This window comes from Mustela erminea, chromosome 1, assembly GCF_009829155.1.
Source record: "Mustela erminea isolate mMusErm1 chromosome 1, mMusErm1.Pri, whole genome shotgun sequence".
Classification (NCBI taxonomy): Eukaryota; Metazoa; Chordata; class Mammalia; order Carnivora; family Mustelidae; genus Mustela; species Mustela erminea.
In genome coordinates this window covers 18,004,073-18,025,908 of record NC_045614.1, presented here as the reverse complement: position 1 = coordinate 18,025,908, position 21,836 = coordinate 18,004,073, and the positions used below count along the sequence as shown (strand labels likewise).

General features: G+C 43.4%; 1 protein-coding gene across 17 annotated transcripts in view; it reads left to right on the top strand.

Moving 5' to 3' along the window:
* MAP4 (microtubule associated protein 4) overlaps window positions 1-21,836 on the top strand; it is a 193,852-nt gene that overhangs the window by 138,077 nt on the left and 33,939 nt on the right. For 10 of the 17 annotated variants that reach the window (XM_032318317.1, XM_032318294.1, XM_032318277.1 and 7 more), the window contains exons 6-9: window positions 2,227-2,361; window positions 2,932-4,047; window positions 4,725-4,847; window positions 6,861-10,208. In XM_032318317.1, the coding sequence (XP_032174208.1) occupies window positions 2,227-2,361; window positions 2,932-4,047; window positions 4,725-4,847; window positions 6,861-10,208 (4,722 nt within the window). Of the gene's footprint in view, window positions 1-2,226; window positions 2,362-2,931; window positions 4,048-4,724; window positions 4,848-6,860; window positions 10,209-10,242; window positions 10,991-21,836 lie in introns of those variants that run through there. The other 7 variants (XM_032318330.1, XM_032318351.1, XM_032318342.1 and 4 more) reach the window with 4 other exon arrangements.

Genomic DNA, 21,836 nt, shown 5'->3' with positions numbered 1-21,836 from the left:
AAACTTTGATTTATCTATAATATGGGTCCAGCACTAGTTCTACCTTAAAGATGTAGTGAGAATTAAATAGCTTTGTAAAAGCACTTCTCATAGCATCTGGTACTTAGTAAAGGATATTTTTTTAAAAGATTTTATTTATTTATTTGACAGAGAGAGACAGTGAGAGAGGGAACAGAAGCAGGGGGGTGGGAAAGGGAGAAGCAGGCTCCCGGCCAAGCAAGGAGCCTGATGCAAGGCTCGATCCCAGGACCCTGAGATCATGACCCAGGCTGAAGGTAGAGGCTTAAGGACTGAACCACCCAGGTGCCCCATGGTACTTAGTAAATAAATATTAAACAGATCTTAGTTCTCAATTAGTAGTATCATTATTTCTGGTTTTGTGTAACTTTTAACATGAATGTGACCAGGATACTGTGGGGGAGGTGAAACTTTACTTCTTCCCATTTTAGGTTTTCAGCTGGGCCTCCAAAAAAAGACACAGGAGACAGACCATTTGTTAACATCTGCAGCATCTATTGTATGGGCAAAAAGTGACTCAAAGCGGTAGCTTGGAGTTTTGGTTTATATAGCATCTTCAACAAAGAGCAGTAGAGGTGTAAAGAAATGACAGGACAAAGGAAAGCAGTTTTAGGCTTCCATGACTGGCAGGCTGTGGGAAGAAAATGCTTGGGAGAGCACTAATGGAGTAAGGTTTGTTTGCAGATTTCCTCGGTGCCCTCTCTGGACTTGTAAGAGTCTGTCTCCAGGAAGAGGAAGCAGAATGTGAGGAGCTTTTTCTGGGTTTACTGCTCCCTAATTGCCTTCAGTTCAAAATAATTTTTTATGTCAAAGAGGCATATTTTGAGGGTGGCATTCAGGTTTCCTTCAGTACCTATCAATAAGTCTCACTTCACAATGCTTATACTTTTGTATCTGTAAAGATCATGGCTAATCATATGTTGCATTTATGCTTCTGAACCCATTTAACAGCCTTCCCCCTAGAGATCTGCCATCCAAAGAGAAACATTGAGCATTGTAGTCTGCTCATGTTTTTCAGCTCACTAGCTAGTGAGTCATTTAGTCCCGTTGACTTCTTTACAGCATCTTCTCTTCTTTTATGCTCTCTCGGCCTTCCCCCGTGTAAAGCCTCTGTCACTTCATACCTAGGCTGCCCCCTTTTAAATTCATTCCAAATATACCTGCTGTGTTGGTCACCAGGTCCCTGTCTGTATTCATCATCTCATTTTCAATTAAGATCTTACAACACTCTGTTTTTTTGCTCTTCAAGTCTAAATTTCTCTGGCTTTCTAGATCCCTTTTCCATTGTTTGTCCTCATCGTATTTTCCCTCTCTGGTATGCAACATCTGCTTGACTCCAGCTAATTTCACATTCGCAGAAACATTCTTGTTCTATTGGCATTTTTATATCTTTCTTTGTGCAGTGTTCTCCGTCCTTGAACTTGACTACTCTCTCCTCTCTTCCTGCTCTTGCTTCTCCTCTGAAGGCTTCTGTGACTATTCTAGTCCTCTTGGAGTACTTAGTCCATGCTATACAGTATTTGATACATGCCTCTCTAGCTAAATTGTAACACTCTTGATGGCAGGGACCATGTGACATTAAATCCCCTATTATGTCTGACAGAGTACACCATAATAATAATCCTTTAACATTTGTCTAGTTCTTAATAATTTATAAAGCATTTTCACGAAACTGTTGTAATGTTGCAGAGGGAGACATTGATCTCATTTTACAGATGAGGAGATCAAGACTTAGTTTTTTACTCTATGTTATGTTGTATCAGTTGTAATATTTATTGGGCTGGCATTCAGTCTTTGGTATTAGGACTCTTCACAATACACTGTAGAAGGTAGCCAATCAATGCTGACTAATAGCACTACGATGGCCAGTTAACAGTTTGCCAAAACCTGAAGAATGGCAACAGTTTCTACTTTAAAACTTTCTTGCCTTGGTTTCCATTGGTCCTTAGATCTGTGTCATTATGGCAATATGTAAAGCTAATTTTTTAAAAAGATTTTATTTATTAGAGAAAAAGAGAGAGAGAGAACATGTGCGCATGAGCAGGGGGAGCGGCAGGGAGCCTGATGCTGGGGCTCAATCCCGGAATCCTGGGATCGTGACCTGAGCTGAAGGCAGATGTATAAAGCTGATTGTAAATATCAAATACTTTTTTCCTCCCTATTACTGAAGCAGTTTCAAGAATCTGTTTGTTTGTGTTTTAATATCAGGTCTGTTTCCCTGTGACACCTTTGCTCCTGCAGCTGTTGTACCTCAGGGGTGGCCTGTGGAAGCCCCAAACTCTCCATACTCGGAATCCTTCATTTTGCCAGAGGCCGTACCACAACCTCTGCAGCCCACAGCAGGTAAGTTACTAGAACCCCTCTTTATCACTTACTGGTTCCAGTATCTTAGTCAATCCAAATCATCAGACTTAATTTTTAGCCGTGTAGAGCAGTACAGATAAAAATTCCAGAACTATCACAAATACTTGTATTCCTTTAATTATTGATTCCACATCTGAAGGAATGAAGGTGTGGTTGAAATAACAACACTTGGAATTCACAGGCAGAGAAAATCCCTTTTCAATTCAGTGCAGACTTAGGACTCAGAGGTTTTTTTCTGGATGTCCCGCAGGTTCCTGTTCTTAAAATAATTTTGTGCCTGTGTTGTTGTTGCTGTTTTTAAACCTGTGCTTTTTTTCTTTCCTTCTCCTTTCTTCCTCCACTCTTTACTCTCTCAATACCCTGTTTTTCTCAGTACTGGCACTACCAAAGAGTAGGCACAAGTACATTAATTAGATAGCTTTTTAATTTATGTTTAGGGTTTTATGGTCACAAAATCTAGATAGTCCTGTGCTCTCCGAAAGTAAGTTTTGAATGCAGAGCTATGAGCGCATCATGATGGGTCCTAAGTTTCCTACTTATTTCCCATAGAGCTAGCCAAAGAGGTAGAAGTGACATCAGCAGAAGAGAGGGCACCAGCAGAAGCATTGGAAATCATGATGGGACTGAAGGCTGCTGACATGGCCCCATCTAGAGAAACAGAGACGTCTCCAGCCAAAGACATGGTGCCAGCCACAGAAACAGAGGTGGCATTGGCTAAAGACCTGGAACCATCCACCAAATCAGATGTGACACTGGCTGAGGACGTGGAATCATCTATCAAATCAGATATAGTCAAGGACATGATACTACCCAGAGAAACAGAAGAAGCCCCAGTTAAGGGTGCTGTATTATCTGCAGAAACTGATGTATCTTTAGCCAAGGACATGGTACTGCCCACAGAAACAGAGGTAGCCCCAGCCAAGGATGTATTACCATTCAAAGAAACAGAGAGGGCCCCACCTGTAAGCCCTATAAAAATGGATGTGTCCCCAGATGAGGGCATGGTACCACCTACAGACAAAGAGATGGCCCCAGCCAAGGGTGTGGTATCTCTCTCAGAAATAGAAGTGGCACTGGCTAAGGATGTTGTATCATCTACAGAAATGTCCCCAGCCAAGGAGGTGGCCTTATCCCCAGACACAGAGGTGGCCCTGACTGGGGACATGGTGCTGCCTCCAGAAACCAAGGTGATTTTGACCGAGGATGTGGCACTGCCCCCAGAAACAGAGGTGGCCCCGGCCAAGGATATGGCTCCACACCCAGCTGCAGAAAAGGCACCAGTGAAGGATGTGGCTCCATCCCCAGAACCAGAGTTGGCCCTGGGCAAGGATGTGCTTTCACCTACAGAAACAGAGATGGCCCTGGGCAAGAATGTGGCTGTACCCCCAGAAACAGAAGTAACCCTGGTCAAGGATGTGCCTCTGCCTCCAGAAACAGAGTTAGCCCTGGCTTTGAAAGTGGCTCCACCCCCTGGGACAGAGGTGACTCTGGCCAACAGTGTGAATCCAGCCCAGGTTGCTACATTGCTTTCAGAAACAGAGGTGGCACCGACTCCAGTTAAGGATGTGCATGCTGCAGGGACATTGGAAGAAGCAGAGGAGTCCCAGTTAAAATCTCTCAAGAACGAGGGGCAGTCAGCTGCATCTACCTTGGTCATGTCTCCAGGTATGGATTTATGTTTACTCAGTATGTAAACAGTGTGTATTCCCAGTGTGTATTCTGCAGGAAGGTGGGGGACAAACGTCGTACCAGATAAAATAAAGACAACGACACTGTACTTTGCCAGTCTACACACCTTGCTGCTCTTCTAGACCATCTTTCTCACCTTCATCATCCTCCAGTTTCCAGCATCTTCCTCCTTCCTTCTCTGCTGATACGTTTTCCTTATGATAATTCCAGCAGTAAAAGGGATCGTTCACAGACTTTGGCCACCTCACCTGCCTACTTGTCTGCTGTATCCCTAGTCTCTGCCTCACTCCCGCTACTGGAAGTGAACCGTCCCTGCTCCTGATTAAGGCCAATCTCCCATTTTGCTCCTAGATCCCACTTCTGCTTCCTTACTTAAGGATGCCCTGGCCATTTTTTCCTTTCTTGCCACTCACCAGTTTTTCCCCCGTCCTTCGAATCATTCTCACCAACCTACAAATACTATTTTTCCCTTTTAAAACAAAACAAAGTTTCCCAACTTCATCTTCCAGCTGCCACTCTATTTTTCTCTGCTGCCCTTGGAGGAATGTCCTTCATTCCTCCAAAACTGTTCCTGCCTCCAGCTTCTGAAAGGTAGAAAAAGAGCTGAAATAGCACTGCTCTAAAACCTGTGTGGTTTTTACTGTTGCGTTTAGAACCAGTCACAGCTGTGGGGCAAAAGTCCACCTTGCCAGCAGATGACGATTCTGTGTTAGAGAAACAAGAGCAAAAGAAACCATTCAGTAGTCAACCTTCCGAACTTCCTTCCGAGACCTTGGGTAAGTGAGGGAAGCACAGCGGACTCTTTGAAACCACTTGAACTAGGAGCAATGGGGTGGTGGTGGTGGTGGTGGTGGTGGTGGTGGTGGACGTAGTCCCTGGTTTTGTGGTGGTAATTAGTATTGCTCATGAAGTCCATTCTCTTTCTTAGGCAGATTTTGTCTTGTTTAGGCAGAGAGTCTGCTGTTTATGTATTTTTAAATTAGCGCTACTTCAGCTCAAGACATCTAAATTTTAACCCACTTCCACTGTTCACTGTTCTATGCTTTGTGGTCTTGGGCAGGTTACTTAACTTCCCAGTAGCTCTGTTTATTCAGCTATAAGAGGAATGTATTGTTCAAATGTACTGTAAACCTTTGCTAGTAAACTGTTGTTAGATACAATGTGTTTCGTGGCTCAGCAGCATCTGCATTGCTTGGGGGCCTGTTAGAAAGGCATCGTCCTGAATTCTACCTCAAACCTTCATACACATTTGAGCAGGTTCTCCGGATAATTGATAATACACTGAGCTTGGAGAGGCACCGCTCCAAGTTGCTTTCTAACTCGGAGTTCAGTCATTCAGTGAACTTTAAGATGACATGTTTTTGATGTAAACCCAGAGCTTATCAACTTAATGATTCTCTGCTTGCTTTTCTGTGACCGATTAGAATGTGAACTTGAGGGCAAGGACCCTGACTTATGGCACTGAGATTCTCTCGTGCTTACATACTGCCTAGCCCTAGGTAGGAGCTAAATAAAGTTTAGTCTTTTTAAACATCATTTTAGTGACACAACATATCAAAGATTTATCAAGTCCTTATTGTATACAAAGTTCACCATGCTAAGGCACATAGATACTTAAGTCTGGTCCTTGCCCTTGTCTTGTTGTCCCATAGCCTGGATAGCAAGGAAAGTTGCCAGGCATAAACTCTGAAACCAAAGATTTATGTAATAATTCAGTAAATAGTATAAAAGATGGCACTAGATAGCTACTGGTTAATTGCCAAATTAAATGTTATAAATGTTGTGGGGTACTAAAGCCTAGCACTTTTTTGAGAGAAGCAGTAACTGACCTGAGATGTTAAATCAAGAGTAGGGTTTGCAGGACACTGGAGAGTAAAAACAGTAACAAACAGTACTATGTAAGTGTTCTAATGTTCTCTGAAGTCATTTCATTGGGTCAGACGTGACAAGAGCTGTCCTAGACCTGGTCTTAGTGGGACTTTTCCCAGGATCTTGAATCCGTGCTGCATTGACTTGGAGATAGGAGGTTGGTGCAGTTGGTTTCCTGAAACTTTTCTAAGGGTGGTTATCCTAATTGTTCTAATTCATTACCCTACTGGGCATTATGTATATTTTTCTGTCTTTCGGGAAGTACATTTAGGAACAGAACATTGAAATCTAACACATTTGTCTTTTCGAAGTAGGAGGCTTTGATTCTGGAATGAGGAGGGTTTTTCTTTGGCCAAAATACTAATTCAGTATCTTTTTTTCTTTTCTTCTTCCTTCCCTCCCGCCCCCCAGTAGCATAAGTCTGGCCTCCTGGTCTGTTTCCCAGAATTGATCTGGTTAGCCTGACAAGTAATTAGTATAATATTGGTGACAGACTCTTAGAATTATAAATTTTGTCCAAAATCCTATATATTGCATTCAGTTAATTAACAGATGTCACCAAAAAGAGATAGGAGTTTATCATCATCTTGTTGCAAAATTGGGAATTACATACCTATTAAAAATAATGACAAGTATCAGATGAGATTGATAGGTATTACTTATTATAGAAAGTTAGAAGAACTCTGTTTGAATTTTTTTCTTTACCTGAGATGATGATCTTTGTTAATTTGCTAATCCCAGTTAAGGATGGGAAATATTTTGGAAAAAACTATTAACCTAAATGAATTAGTGTGTGGGTTGGTGAAAACAGACTTAACTGAGTCAGTAAATGGACCTTTTTTTTTTTTTCTTAAAGAAACAATAACAAGGAGTTTTTTTTTTTTTTTTTTTGGAATTTTGGCCGACTTCATGTATTACAGGTACCCCTCCCACACAAGGCAAACAAGTGTACAGACCTAGTGACCGCAGGTCCACTCGGCCCAGGCCTGCCAGGGTCCCTCCTGAGCTGCTGGGAGGCTCTTCTCCACGGAAGACTCTCGATCCTGGGCTGGGCCCCTGCTCTTTGTCTGAATTGGGTTGGGTCTCTGGTCCGTCTACCTATGGTGAGCCTGGGAACCAAAGGAAAACTACTCATCTTGACTTCCTTGAACCCAAGCGAGATCTTGGCAGGGAGGCCTGGGATATAGAGAGCCCACCAATGATGATGAAGAAAAAAAAGAAGAAACCAAAGCAAAAAAGATATTCTCAGCCCCGGCCTGGGGGACCTTGGGATGAAGACAGTGCAGATGACCGTAAAGGTCATCCCTTTGTAGCAGACCCACAGAAATCAGGGGTTCTCCCCAGCCTGCCTACCCCTGTGGGCATGGAATATGGACTGGCATCCAGAGAAAACTTAAAAAAGGAATGTGAAGTGGAGTCCAGAGCCACCAAACTGGTAGCAGAAAACTTTGTCTCAGAAAGTCTCAGCGTGCCTTTGTGTCCTTTGGAAGAATCCCTGAAAACTGCAGGAAGTTCTCAGCCCAAGACGGGAATAGATGGGAAAGTCGGTGGTAACAAGGCAATACCACTGGGCCAGGACCAGAAATGGCTACAGCCAGGTGAAGGCAAACCAGAGCCTGCACCCCACCTAAAGAGTCCCATGGATGAAAACCGGACAATGGGTTCGTCTGTTCTGAAAGGACCCCAGACCGAAGTTTCTGCACACAAAATAGAAATTCCTTTGGAGATCAGGCCCAAAGAGGGTTGCTCTCCTGTCTTGTACCAAGAGGCCATGGGTGGGGTTTCAAAACCCATAGCCGCAAAAGAACTGCCTTATCCGGTGCCCACTTTGCCAACAGGTACCTCATTAGGAATTAGTCCAACAGAAGCGAATGATGAGAGTAAAGTGACTAAATTGCAGAAAGACAGGCAGGCAGGAACTGAAGGAACTAAAGAGGTTAAAGGAACTGAAGAGATTAAAGAACTAACAAAGGAAGCTCCTCCCAAGCCAGGTCAGGAGACAAGCATTTTGGCTTCCAAGCAGTCGCAGGATGAGGTGTTGAGGCCTGGGCTGGAGAATCCGCCATCTCAGAGAACAGCAGGGGATGGCAGAAACAGGAAGGCAAGGGCAGGTTCTGGGAAAGTGAGAACCAGTTCTGGGAAGGGAAGAGCAAGATCTGAGCCCCCATTTCTTACAGACAGCTGGAAGGATGGCCCAGCTGCTCTCGGGCCAAGTGAGGTGTCCCCTAAAACCGAAAGAACGCCTGCTGGGGAGAAGAGTGAGGAGCTGGGTTCTTCAAAGCAACCAGGGACCCCAGTGAGTCTCACGGAGGCTGTGGAGACGGGTGATGCGAGGGGGCCCAGCGCCTCGCACATGTTGATTCCTTTGGGAAGTGAGTCAGGCACGACTCAGACTTCTGGCGCTAGAACAGAAAGGGGGGCCTCAGCTGTAGATAGGGGTGTCAGTAACCAGAGCAAGGAAGGAGTGTGTCCTTGGATGGGTAGTGAGGCAGCTCCCTGGATTTCTGAAAAGCCTAAAAAAAGGGGTAGTGAGGGCAAAAACAAAAAGTTCAAAAATAATTATTCCACACAGCCTGCTAGAATGGAGAACAAGGAAGAAACCCCCAACCCACCTTCTGTAGGGAAGGATAGAGATGCTGGGAGTACTCCTCATCCAAACAAGGACTTAGAACTCTCTTCCCCCTTGAATCATGATCCCTTGTCCTCATGTCCATCAGCTCTTCCCACAGTGGAAGTAGGTGAACAGAAGGGTCAGAACGAGGAGGTTAATTCTTTTGAGCTTGGGGCTCTTGGTGGGAACAAGACAGACATAGTCAAGGACGCCGCTGTTACTGAACCAGCTACCAAGGTGACAGATGTGAGCTGCCAAGACCAAATCCAGGGGGCAGGATTTGTCCCTGCAGAACTGTCTGCAGAGAATAAGACAGATGCAGCCAAGGGACACGCTGCAGTGGCTGACAAACCAAATGAAAGGAGCAATGATGGAAAAAGTAAAAAGGTTAAAAATAGTTTTCCCGAGAAGCATCTTCTGGAGAATACGATAGATGCATCAGAAATACATGTTCCCATGGAAACCACTGGGGACCACAGAACTGAAGGAATGGGCTATGTGGACGAAAATAGAAATATCACATTTACCTGCCCCAGAATGCTCCCAGGGTTGATGAATAAGTCAGCCCCTCCAGAGGCTCTGGAGTCAGCAGCCCGTGAAGGACTGCCCGCTCCTGCTTCTCAAGTAGTAAAGGAGGGTGAATCTGTTCCAAAGCCCTTGGCAGAAAGTGGGCAAGAGACAACTCCAGCCCAGTTGTCCAAATTATTAGTGGTAGATAACTGCAGCAGAGATGGAGTCCCAGCTCAGGAAAGACCCAAGGTCCCCTCTGCTGTCACATCTTCTGCAAGCACAGGAGGAGAGGTTGCCCTCACTCTCACAGCAGCTGTAGACACCGTTAACAGCCAGGGAGGTAACACTCTTAAGAATAAAGGTGAGCTTGCTGGTCCCCTCAGGACTGAAGCAGGGATAAATGGAGGATCTGGGAAGGGAGGCTCTGAGTCAGTGCCCAGGGCTGCAGCTAAGCATTCGATAGAAAAAACCACAGAGGTTGCAGAGAGACACCTTTCTGGAATGCCAGTAGAAGACCAGAGCCTACAAGGTGAGGGCAGAGTCCTAGAAGCATGTGCAGATAGGAATAATTTTCCAACACACCCAGTTAACAAAAAGAAAGAGTCTGAGGAAGGCTCTGCTCCAGTTCCAATTCCTGACTTACTGGGAGACAAAGCACAAAAGCCCAGTTTCTCTGAGGACCAAAATACTGACAGTCGAGATTCCAAGGACCCAGACAGTTTGAATAAGGAGGTAGATAGAGCCCTTTTGCCTCCAACAAGTGAAAAAAAGAAAGTGGAAGAAGTTAGCCTGGCTTCTGAAATCACTAAATCCAGACATACTTCCGCGGCCACATCAGAATTTGAGTCAGATTTGTTAGATGGCAGGGCTGCCGCTACTCCATTGCCGGCGGTAGATAAGTTGGTAGTGCCTCCTCCGAAGGATCCTGAATTCCCAGAACCCAAGGATAAGATCTCGGAGGCCCCTGACAAAATGACTGAAAAGTCTGAGCGGAAGGCACCAGGAGAAGGCAACAAGGAAGATAAAAGCAGAGTGGCAGAGCCACTGAAAGGCTACATGAGACCTACCAAGTCCCGAGGCCTTACTCCACTTTTGCCGAAGTCTACCGTCCAGGAACGAGAGAGAGCCAGGCAACTGAAGTCCAGCGGTATGACCCTGCCATGGGGACGTGTGTGCGCTTGGGGCTTTTGAGTCAGCATCCGGAAGGCAAAGAGCTTGTGCTTTGGTTCCATCCAGACTTTAATCGTCCTTCTTAATCATTGGTTTGTCGGCATGAAAATGTATAACTGCTAATTACGTGTTTTCTGCAGCCAAGGGCATGCCTTGTGTCCAGCTTGAGGAGGTTGGTGGCTACGTTGCATGCCTTTTTACCCAGCACTGAACCTTGAGTTTTAGGGGAAGTTGAATTTCAAACAATGAATTGTTCAGCAGAAGGCCCGTCACCATCCACTATTCTTAATTGGAAAAAAAAAGAAAAAGTGCCTCCTATGTGTAAAGCTTACGACCAGATTTAATCTTTATTTTGTGTCAGGATTCACAGGAGGAAAGAAAACATTTCAGGTCTAGCTGTATGCGTGGGATTTATTTTCTTGTCAGTATATATTTGTAGCTTGTGCTGGTGGGACTGAATATCCAAATTGCTTTCAGAGTCAGTGAAAATGGTCTTCCCCGCATGAGGACATGGTAACCAGTTCCCAGCCGGCATTGCTAGGCACAGACTCTGTGTTTCTAGAAGTGGGAAATGATCTCTCTGTAATGCAGCCACATCGTCTACCAGTTTGTTCACGGCCATTAGCCACAGTTGCATGTCAGGCGGAGTTCTGGACATGGTCTTTGTCCATGAGACATAGTGTGCATCCTCGGACAAGTCTGACACTGGCCACTGTGGAATTCCTCCTGTTTTTGCCCTTTTTGGATCTCCTCAGTCAAGTACTTGGAATGAGATTGAGAAAATGATTCCTTCGAGGTTTAGAAATGTTTTCTTTCTTTTTTTTCCTGAAAAGTACACACCTAATCACGGCTCCCCTGAGCCTAACCTTCAAAAACCGTTTCTTAGCCTTTGGGGTTTTGCCACCTACAGATGATGCTGTTTCTCACTTTGCATGATGCAGCTACTAACTCCAGACATTAAAAAAACAAAAACAAAACAAAACAAAAACCCACAACCAAGAACACCAATTGGCCTTAGGGTTTTGGACAGGCTTTGTCAGGGAATGGTGGATATGCTGCATGATGGGACTTTCTGTTTTGGGTGAAGCTTGTCTTTGCATGAATTTTGTGCCCAGTGAGGATTACTGTGCTGTGTGAGTAGAGGATACTCTAGGTCGTTATCTGTAGAAGACATTCTCATCTTCTCTGTTTTTATCTTTCTTCTATTAGCTACGCTCTTGCCAAGGCAGAAAATGAAGTCACATAGAGAGGGCTTTCCAGCCTTCATTAGGATTTCCAGCGTTCTAGCCAGTTCTTTATTTTTACTTTTTAGACTGGTTCTTCAGTTTGAGCAGTGACGCAGAGGGTGACGTGTAAATTTTCTGAACACTAGCCATTTCTTTTTTCTTCATATTTCCTGAAAAATGTAGCAACAGGATTTGTGTGTGTTGTTAGAGATGCTCTTGCAAAGTGGCTGAGGAGAGAATGGTGGATTTCAGGCAGAAGTTGCTATTTCCTCTGTAATCATATCACACCTTTCCCCCAAGGACAGTCTATACTTTTTTTAATAGTTAAATTTTTTTTTTTTTAGTAAATTTGAATCACTACATTCCCATGGTGACAGGGTGTACCCTTAAATGTAAGTCTGCTTCCCTCTATCAGTCCCCATCCAAATTTCCCTCTCCACAGGCTCCCAGTGGTAACAGTGTTTTTGTATATCCTTCCAGAGAGTTTATGCATAAAGAAGGAATGACACACACATTTGTGGATTTTATACAGAGGAGACCTACCATATGTACTGGTGTGTGCCTTGCTTTGTAAACTTAACAATTATTTTAAAGGTCTTCACAAATCAGTACAAAGGGGGGAGGGCCTCATTCTTAATTAATTGCTGTATAGTATTTTCATCACGTGGATATATCCACTTCTTTATCAGTGGGCATTTAGGTGTTTCCTAGTTTTTCTTTTATTAGAACAAAGTCCATAGACCACCCTTGTTTAGACAGAATGTCATACTTTTGCTAGTACATCTGTGTAATAAAAAGGGACTCTGGAGTAGACTCTCTGGTTTGAAGGCTGTGGATTGGTAATTTTGATGGGTATTGCCACACTGTCAAAAGAGATTTACTCAACACTTGGCAAATACCCATACTGGCTCTTCTGTACTTTCTCCACTAGTGCATTTTTTTTTGTTGTTGTTGTTGTTGTTATGTTTGATGGTCCTATAGGTGAACATTTATTTCTTGGCGTAGATGTATTCTGTGTTTTACTTACTTGGTGACTTCCTTGTGTTTCACCAAGTTTGTAAAAGAGCATCTAGTTAGCAGTATATTTACTTCCCTATTTCCAAAGAGGAGAAGACCAACAAAAGAGAATTCATTTAGGGGCACCTGGGTGGCTCAGTCAGTTAAGCGTCCATCCATCCCTACTGTGAGTTTATAAAAATAACTTCTGTTTTTAACTTTTCACAGTTTGGATCTCTGATTGATGTAGAATTGGCTGATGTATATGTTTGCATGGTTTATGATATGTGACTTGGTCATCTCCCAACATGTGTCTATCTGTCTCCTGTTAAAGTGCTGCCTTGGTCAGGCTCTACAGTCCTGTATGTATTTGCTGTTCTCTTTCTTTCTTTCTTTTGTTTTTTTTTTGGGGGGGGGGGATTTTATTTATTTATTTGACAAAGAGACACAGCTAGAGAGGGAACACAAGCAGGGGGAGTGGGAGAGGGAGAAGCAGACTTCCTGGCAAGCAGGGAGCCTGATGTGAGGCTCGATCCCAGGACCCCGGGCTCACAACCCAAGCCAAAGGCAGACGCTGAACAACTGAGCCACCCAGGCGCTTGTTTGCTGTTTTCTGACTCATTGGTCTTTCCACTGAGGCTTCAGTGGCGCCATGTGACTTTAATAGTATATTGTTATATCTAAGAGTTCTAGTCCCACTCCTTACCCTATGACTACTTTTTAGAGTTATCCTGACTCTTCTGCCTATTTATTACTACATATAAAATTGAGAATTAACTTGTATAGTTTTATAAAAAGATAAATAAAAATCCAATTGGCATTTTCCTTTGTATCACATTAAATGAGTCAGATATCCTAGGGAGGGGTGATGTCTTGTATGGCGAGGTTTTCTATCCAGCCACACAGTCCTGTGCCACGTTCAGTAATGTAACCTCACATGGTCAGGTTTGTATGCCCTCCTCCCTCACTGGTGTTTTGATGTTTTCTTCATGCATATTTTCCAGTAAGAGGATCTTCCATGCAGATTTCTAGTAAGACTTCTTCCAAGATGTATAGGAAGCAGGTGAATGTGCAGATACAGAGCCTTGGGCAAGCCTGGGGCTCTGAGGCATGGAGCTTAGTTGAATGGGAAGTGTAGTGATTTGCGATAGGGAACTAGGTAGTGTGGCCCCTCATACTCAAGCACCTTTGGTCATGTAGGCCTTGAGGTTTCATCCATGAATGGTTTTAGACCTGGCCTTGTTCAGCGTTTCCTTTCTTCTTCACTCCAGGTCATTTGTGTTAACTGCCCTCCCCCTGATTGCCAGTGATTAATAGCAAGTGCCATCTATTGAGTGGATACCATGTGCCTAGTTATGTTGGTGGTAGGTATGTAGGTAGTCATACACACACACACACAGTTAACTATGCTATGAAGTCTTCTCTCCATTTTACAGATGAGAAAATGGCGACCCTCACAATGAAGGTCATGCAGATAGTATCGTATCAGAGGGTAGAATTTGAACCCAAGTCTTTCTGACACTAAGGCCTGTGCTTTTCTTATTCTTGCTGCAGAGGAATGTTCCAGAAGTTTTAGGTTCTTGAAACAGATGAAGGTTGACAGTCATATTTTTTAATTTTAATATCTAAGCACTAAGTAAGTACTTTTTTAGGTAGAGAAATGGAAACACATCATGAGGACATAAATTTTGAATCAGAAGCTAATTTGGGTTTGGGATCTAGGTCTTTTGGCTCATCTAGCATTTTATTCTCCAGGCAGAGGCTGTGTTTGATTTATTCATGTTTTGCCTAGCAGCTACTTTTGAGCTTTACACATATATGCCATCTAATGACATTTAAAAAATTATAAATGAATTAATTTTCATTTAATTTTTGAAGGAGGGGGGAAGGAGCAGAGGGAGAGGGACAAACTAACTCTGAACAGAGCGCGGAGCCCGATGCAGAGCTTGATCCCACCACCCAGAGATCATGACCTGAGCCAACATCAAGAATTGGCCACTCGGGACGCCTGGGTGCCTCAGTCGGTAAAGCGTCTACAGTCAGCTCATGTCATAATACAGCGTTTTGGGATGAAGTCCCACATGGGTTCCTTGCTCAGTGGGGAGTCTGCTTCTCTCCCCGCTTGTGTTCTTTCTGTCTGACAAATGAATAAAATCTTAAAAAAAAAAGAAAAAATCACCGCTCAACCAACTGAGTCACCCAGGTTCCCCTAAATGAATTCTCTTTTCCCAGTCTTATCCTCTTTGGAAATATGAAAAGTAAATATATTGCTAAATATGTGCTCTCTTACTGTTTTCTCTCCTGTTATGCTTTCATGCTACTCTCAAGTTTACAGAAACTTTAGAAGAAGATTTTGTCACATACTCTGAAGTATAGTCTAGGCAGGGAGGATTGTGATACATTGGGAAATCTAAGCTCACTTTGTCAGAAAAAGACTTCCCGTGGGACTGTGTTTTGTGAATGAAAGAGCAGGTGTGAAAGGACAACCCTCTACTGGACTCGGGTCTGTGCTGTCGCTTCACACCAGTTGCTTCCCTGGCAGCCAGGTAGAGCTGTGAGTGACAGCGCACTTGGCATGTTGTCCTGGGACAGTGGGACAGTCACCATGGGTCCCTGTAGACAGGGCCTTCCATTTGCCATAGTTAGAAACTGGCCTCTTTCCCCCCGCTCCCTGGCTTCATTTCTTTTTCTTTAGTTTGCCTGAGCCCTTCTTCCAGCAGCTGGGAATGTCAGTTTATGGTAGGAAGTTCTCTTGGCATGAAACTCGAAGTAATTTATAAACCTCAGATCCTAACAGTTTTATAAATAAAATATGCTCAGCAGATGAAAAAACCATTTGTAATCTTAAAACTTGCTACAATTTTACAACTGGAGAAGTATCTATTTGGTAATATCTTTTTTTTTTGCTGCTTTCTTCCCATCTACCTGCTCATTCTCTAGCTTTTAAAAAAAATAGCTATAATTAGAGAAATTTAATGGGAAATTCTGTATGTCATACAACTAAAAATTGCTACCATTTATTGATGTTCGGCACTGTCTTAAACTCTTTCAAACCTCAAAGAATCCAGGGCTACCATTTGCCTTATTGGAACCAGTGCATGTAAATATTCTTAGAAATGAGTCCAGCAAGTGTTAATTTTTCTACTTTAAGATGAGGTTCTTCCCCTTAACACTCCTTCACCAGTCACTTTTATCCCGAGGTGACAATAGCATTGGGAGATTCAGAAACCAGATGATAAACAGTGTAGCTTCTGAATTTTGATGTAGAAATATTTTCTTCTTTAAAAGTGGACAGGTGTGCCTGCCTAGCTCAGTTTGGTAGACCATGAAACTCTTGATCTGGGGGTTCTGAGTTTGAGCCCCATGTTGGGTGTAGAGCATACTAAAAAATAAATCTTAAAAAATAGGTCTGCCTGGGTGTCTCAGTTGGTTAAGCATCTGCCTTCAGCTCAGTTCATGATCCTGGAGTCCCAGGATCAAACCCCACATCCGTCTCTCCGTGCTCTGCAGGGAGTCTCTATGCTTCTCCCTCTGCCCTTCACCCCACTTGTGCTCGCTCTAGCTCGCTCTCTCTCTCAAATAAAATTTTAAGAAAATCTTAAAAGGGAATAAGATAAAATAAAATATGAAGTAGACAATAAAGAGGTCTACCCTTTATCGTATTTCTCTTTATTTCCCTTCCCCGCCCCCCCCCCCCCCCGCTTTTTTAAAAGATTTTATTTATTTGACACTGTGAGACCACAGGCAGGGAGAGCAGCAAGCAAGGCAGAAGGAGAAGCAGACTCCCTGCTGAGCAAGGAGACCTGTGAGGGGCTCCATCCCAGGACCCCGGGATCGTGACCAGAGCTGAAGGTAGACAATTAACTGACTGAGCCACCAGGGGCCCCCACCCTTACCTCTTACAAACTAAGATGTTGAAGCAGGTTATCTCAGCTATGAGCAAATTGAAATTGTTAGTTTTTAAAGTGATTAGCAGTGATGGCAATTTGTTTAAGTTTAGACAGAAATATAATTGTCATACAGACGTTGCCTATTACTCTGTAAATAGTGGACACTCAACATGATTAGGACTTTTTAGTATTTAGTTCATTCATTCATTCAACGTACACCAGGTAACATTATTCCCACATTCTAAAGATAGGTTAATGACACATTCTCTACTCATCAAGGATTCTAGAGTGGGGAGATAAACACACAAACAGATAATTTACTCTAGTGAGAGAAGTTCTTTAATACGAGCTACAAGTTTTTAGAGCAAAGGTGAGTAAAGTATTCTAGGGCACAGACTGTGTAAAGACATAGTGAAGTACAAGTGCATGGAATGTTTGAGAAGTAGCAAACATTTTGGAGTGGCTGGGATATAAGTCAAGTAGGAAAGCAGGGAGATCTGTGAAATAGTTTGAGATGAAATTGAGAGGAGGAATATAAGCTCTTGACAGGTCTGGGAGCCCATGTGTTGCCTCCATAAGCGGAGGATCTTCAACTTTATGGTGGAAGAGATGGGGGGAGCGGGTGGGTTTGCCTTTTGTAGTTGGATGATTCTCTTTTCTTTTTCATGGAGATCACCGGAGAGTCAGTATGATGCTAAAAGAACAAAGGGTTAGAATTTCCAGGTCCTACTTCTTGGGGGACTTTTCATCTATAAACATTTTAGTGCTTTACGGTGTCAAATGACAGAAAATACATTTTAGTAAGGAGTTTGATGTCCTTTATTTAAAGGAAAACAGTCCATGGATTGGGGAAGTACAGTGCCTAAGAAGCGGAGGTACACTCTGCCCGAGGGATTTGGGGCTAGAGCACGTTTTCTAGAGCATTACAAGTGGCGCTGCATAGTAGCATGACTAGGAGGGTGGAGACCTCCTTACAAGGCTAGCGGTAGGTTCTGTTCTCTAAAGCTGAGTTGGAGGGATGTGATTGGTATATGTTGGGTTTCCTTGGCAGTGAGGCGTTTCCCAGAGGTGCAGACTAAGATTTTTAGACTTCAGAGTCAGGCCTCCATTTTGTGGGTCCCCAGTCTGTGATTTAGCTTTATAAGTAGTCACTCACATAAGTTAGATGGCTCGCTTCAGTTGTTGTTGTTGTTTATGATTTTATTTATTTGGGAGAGAGAGAATGAGAGAGCGCACAAGAGGTGGAGGGTCAGAGGGAGAAGCAGACTCCCTGCTGAGCAGGGAGCCTGATGCCAGACTTGACCCCAGGACCCTGAGATCATGACCTGAGCCAAAGGCAGTCACCTAACCAACTAAGCCACCAGGGCACCCCTCACTTCAGTTTTTGATACTGTTTACTTCCCTGTCTTTGAAACTTAATTAGGGAGAATTGCAGTTTCCTTGAGTTTAACATGTACTAAAAAATGTATCTGAAATTCAGTAGAATATGGCTTTGAAATGTTACTGCATATAATTATGTGCATAAAAACACAAACATCATTTCCTCCCAGGTAAGAAACTTAGATTGCAACTTCATACCCTTCGGGTTCTATTAGTAAAGAATGTTTTCAGTCATTGTAATCAGTAGAATCATTGACTGTCGTTGTAATGGTAATTTATTAGAAATTGTTTCATGGAGACAATAACAGGGAACAGTTGGTCAATCTGGAAAGTAGCTTAGTTGCCTTGGTAACGGATAGGAAAGATGCAGAGAAACCAGTTGTGGAACGTATCAAAACCAAGGCCTTGAACAGGTTGAGTACTAGCTCAAGGCACAGGCAAAAACCAAAACATCTGCCAGTGCATCTGCTGGGGTCAGAGACCTGCCAATTGTGCCAACATGCCTGGAGCCTACACATGGTGTTATATGGCCTGATGAACGAGCCTCAGAAGCCACCAGCTGACCAGACACATGGGAATCTCTGTACTTTGCTTAGACTCGGAATGGAATGTAAAAGTTTTTAACCCAAAGAACCTTCCAAAATGGAACGTCTCTAGATGAGTTTAATGATGGGAACGGTAAGGTCAAATGATAAAGTCCATATAAAAGGAATCCATTCATCCTTCCACTGAGAGAACTTAACGTGTATGCAACTGCTGGGCCACCCCCATTGCTTTCTAGTAGCTCTCAGGAAAGGCACATAAGTAAAAGATTATGGTGTAGTTGCCAAATCCTAAGATGGAGTAGAGCAAGTATAATGTAAAAACATCAGGGAGTCAGTTTGGGGGTGAAGGTCTGGGAGATTTCACAGAGGTGACATCGAAGTGAGTTCTGTTAGAATAGGAGTAGAACCTAGCGGAAAGGAATTCCAGTGGCAGCTGAGTCTAGAATTGAAGGCTTCTGATTCCTAAGCAAATTTATTTTTGCCTGACATACTCAGCCTTTTTAAGGCTTCATGTAAGTTCCTCATCCACCAACTTGATAGAATATCACCGTGGCTGGTGAGGTTTGAGTTCTTGCTACAGCTGTGCCCTGTGGGTGAACGTGAACTCAGGAGTGAAACTATGTCTATAATTCTGAACTGGATCAGAGCACTGACAGAGCCATCCTCAGATTTTACTAATTCTTCTTTACTAGGCTTCCCCCCATCTTTGTGATCCAGGTAGCATTCACCTCGTTCGAGAATCATAAAACCCATTCATTCTTATTCTTTGTCATTTCTTCGTTGGTATGCATTGGTATAAGCCACTCTGTCCCCTTCCCCATCTTTGGATCTCTCCTTGTTCTTACTGAAGCAGGACCTGCCTGCCTGTTAAGAAGCCCCATGAAGGGAAGCTCACGGTGTTGAGGCACTATACAAAAACATAACATAAAATTAAGTTCTCTTGAGAATGGAAACTCAGAACCCAAGATTGCTAAGGAAGAAGTTACTCACATCTTCCTCATTCTTTGCAGAATTAAAGCAAGCCATGATGAAGGTATAGACACCAAAACTAAATGCAGTGCTGCTTTTTCTCCTTTATTTCAGGCTTGCTTTGCCCACAAAACACATACGTGTATACACAAGGATATTAATTTGGAAGTTTTTGAATTGATCACAGAAAAGTAAATTACGAGTATTGTAAATTAAAGCCTGTAGTACTTGTCTTTACTGAACAAAAAAGAAGCAATGAAAAGGGGATACATCCAGTGTGACCAAGGTGAAGTTCTGCCTAGCAGTGTCGAAGACTGGTGGTCCAAAACCAGGCATCTTCCATGTGGCTTTTCCATTAATTCACCATGTGATCTCAGACAAACCACTGTTGTTTCCTTCTCTAGCTCCTGTTCGCTCTTCTGTAAAGCGAGCAGGTGAAGTTAGGGGAGTTGGAGCATTCTGATTCTGTCCTGAAGCACATGGTTCATTGTCCTTGCACTACTGTTTTTATGAAATGATCCTTACCCACTTAAGAAACAAAACAAAGGAGCAAACAGAAGAAAAAGAGAGACAAACCAAGAAACAAGACTCTTAACTACAGAGAGCAAGTGGCCAGAAGGGAGGGCAGGTTGGGGGAAGCAAGTGACTGGCATTAAGGAGGGCACTTGTGATGAACAGCAGGCAATTCAAACAAAACCTTAAAAAATAATAATAAAAATGTAAAGATAGAATAAAATGATCCTTGTCCTCAGAGATTGGGAGAATAGAATATTATTTTCTTTAGGCAGTTCGTACGAATTTGAGAAATAACAAGCTTTTCTTTTTCTCCTATCTGTTAATTATTGAAATTGGAGATTTGTATGGCGTTTCTTGGTGGTGGTGGTTTATTTTTGCCTGCCTTTGTCAGAGGGGACCTCATGTAGTAGTTCTCCAGTGTAAGGGTTTACACTTGATCATTTCACATCAAACTCCCGGCTGGAAGTGGTAAAACTACTTCGTACCTCAATACATTTTCTTAGTGTTTTGTTGTGTTTTTGTTTTGTTTGTTTTTTAAGCTAGCATCAGTGGGTACATTCTCTGTGTTAAATGTTTTTTATGTTTCATTACTTCACCCCTGCACAAGGGTTGGATTCTGTGGACATCTCCATACCATGCCTTATGTTCTTCTGTTGTACTCAGACCCTGTGGTGACACCAGGCTTGTTTTGTGTAGGCTGGAGCATCTAGCTGACGTGGTGTCTTGGGCACTCCCTGTACTCTGGGCTTCCTGTCTGGGCTTACACCACTTGGGCACTGATATTGCCCCTTCACCTCTCTGACTCTCGAGCCTTATAAACTCTGAGGCCTCTGCTTGGTGCCAATGGCCAGATGCCGCATCTTTGTCTTCTTTCAGGCTGCCACATTTCTGATAAGCAGTAAGAGCTACGGTCCAGAATATGTGCTCCCTTGTGACCGGCCAGCTTCATTCTCCAGGTTCCTGCTCCTGGTCTTTGGCTGACTTGCAGTTTGCTATTTATAGATGGAGTCACTGAGACAAGATATGTGGGATTTGACAGTACCAGGGACTGGCAACTCTCGTTATTGCCTGAGCTATGTTTGTTTGTTCTGTTTGTTGTTGGTGCCAGTGGGAGGGTTTGGAGTATCTGCCTAGAATTAAAAATCACTGGACTCTAAGGAACAAGTGTCCATGCTTGTTCTTCATCCGGGTTCTCTCTGCCCCTCCAGAATATGGCAGCCAACTCAGACTGCTGAGTTGCCTTGTCAGACGTGCTGCTATGGCCCCCATCATGCCTTTTCCAACAGGCAGCTCTCTTGCATGGGGAGGGGCGGGGTCTGCTGAACATACTGGCCACTGGAGCCCCAAGTTAAATCCCTCTGAGTGGGACATAGCAACAGACCTGCGATTCCTTGATGCATATTTCAGCCTTCTCGTGAGATGTAAGAGTGTTAAAATGGAGAGACCGGAAGCCACCTTTAAGATTCCCCGCATTTTATGGATGAAGAAACTGAAGCTAGGAACAGTTAAGTGCAGTGCTCAGAATCCTGTTAGTGGAGAGAGATTTTAAAACCTGATCTTCTGACTCCAGATTAATATTTTTCTCCCACAAACCAAAGATAGAAGATGTCAGTGAATTGAGACTGCGCATGCGTGTTAGGGGCAGGGAGTGACTAGTTTCTGAGTGGATGGGGCTGTTGAGGCATACCTCTTGTCTAAGGTATTTTCTAAAATTTGCCTCTGGCTTGTTTGGACAGCATTGCAACAACAGCCTCCCGCCAGACTTTCTTAACTTTTATCATATATGTACTTAATTATATATATCATACGTGTATATATATAAGAAAGCTAGGATTCAGCTGTGTTTCATTACCAAGCTTTTCTGTATCTGAGGCTCTCATCTTTCTTTTTCCCTGGTTACTTAGTAGAATCATAATCCTTCGGCAACCCCTTCATTTCATTATGCATCTTCACTTTCCCTTTCCTGGTGGGAGCTTTGCGGTAGAGTAAGATGACCTTAGTTCCTTGTCAGTGAACCTTGGTTCACTGGCTTTCACGTGTTTTGCTACTAAACTGCTTAAGGTCAAGAAGAACGAGAGGCTCA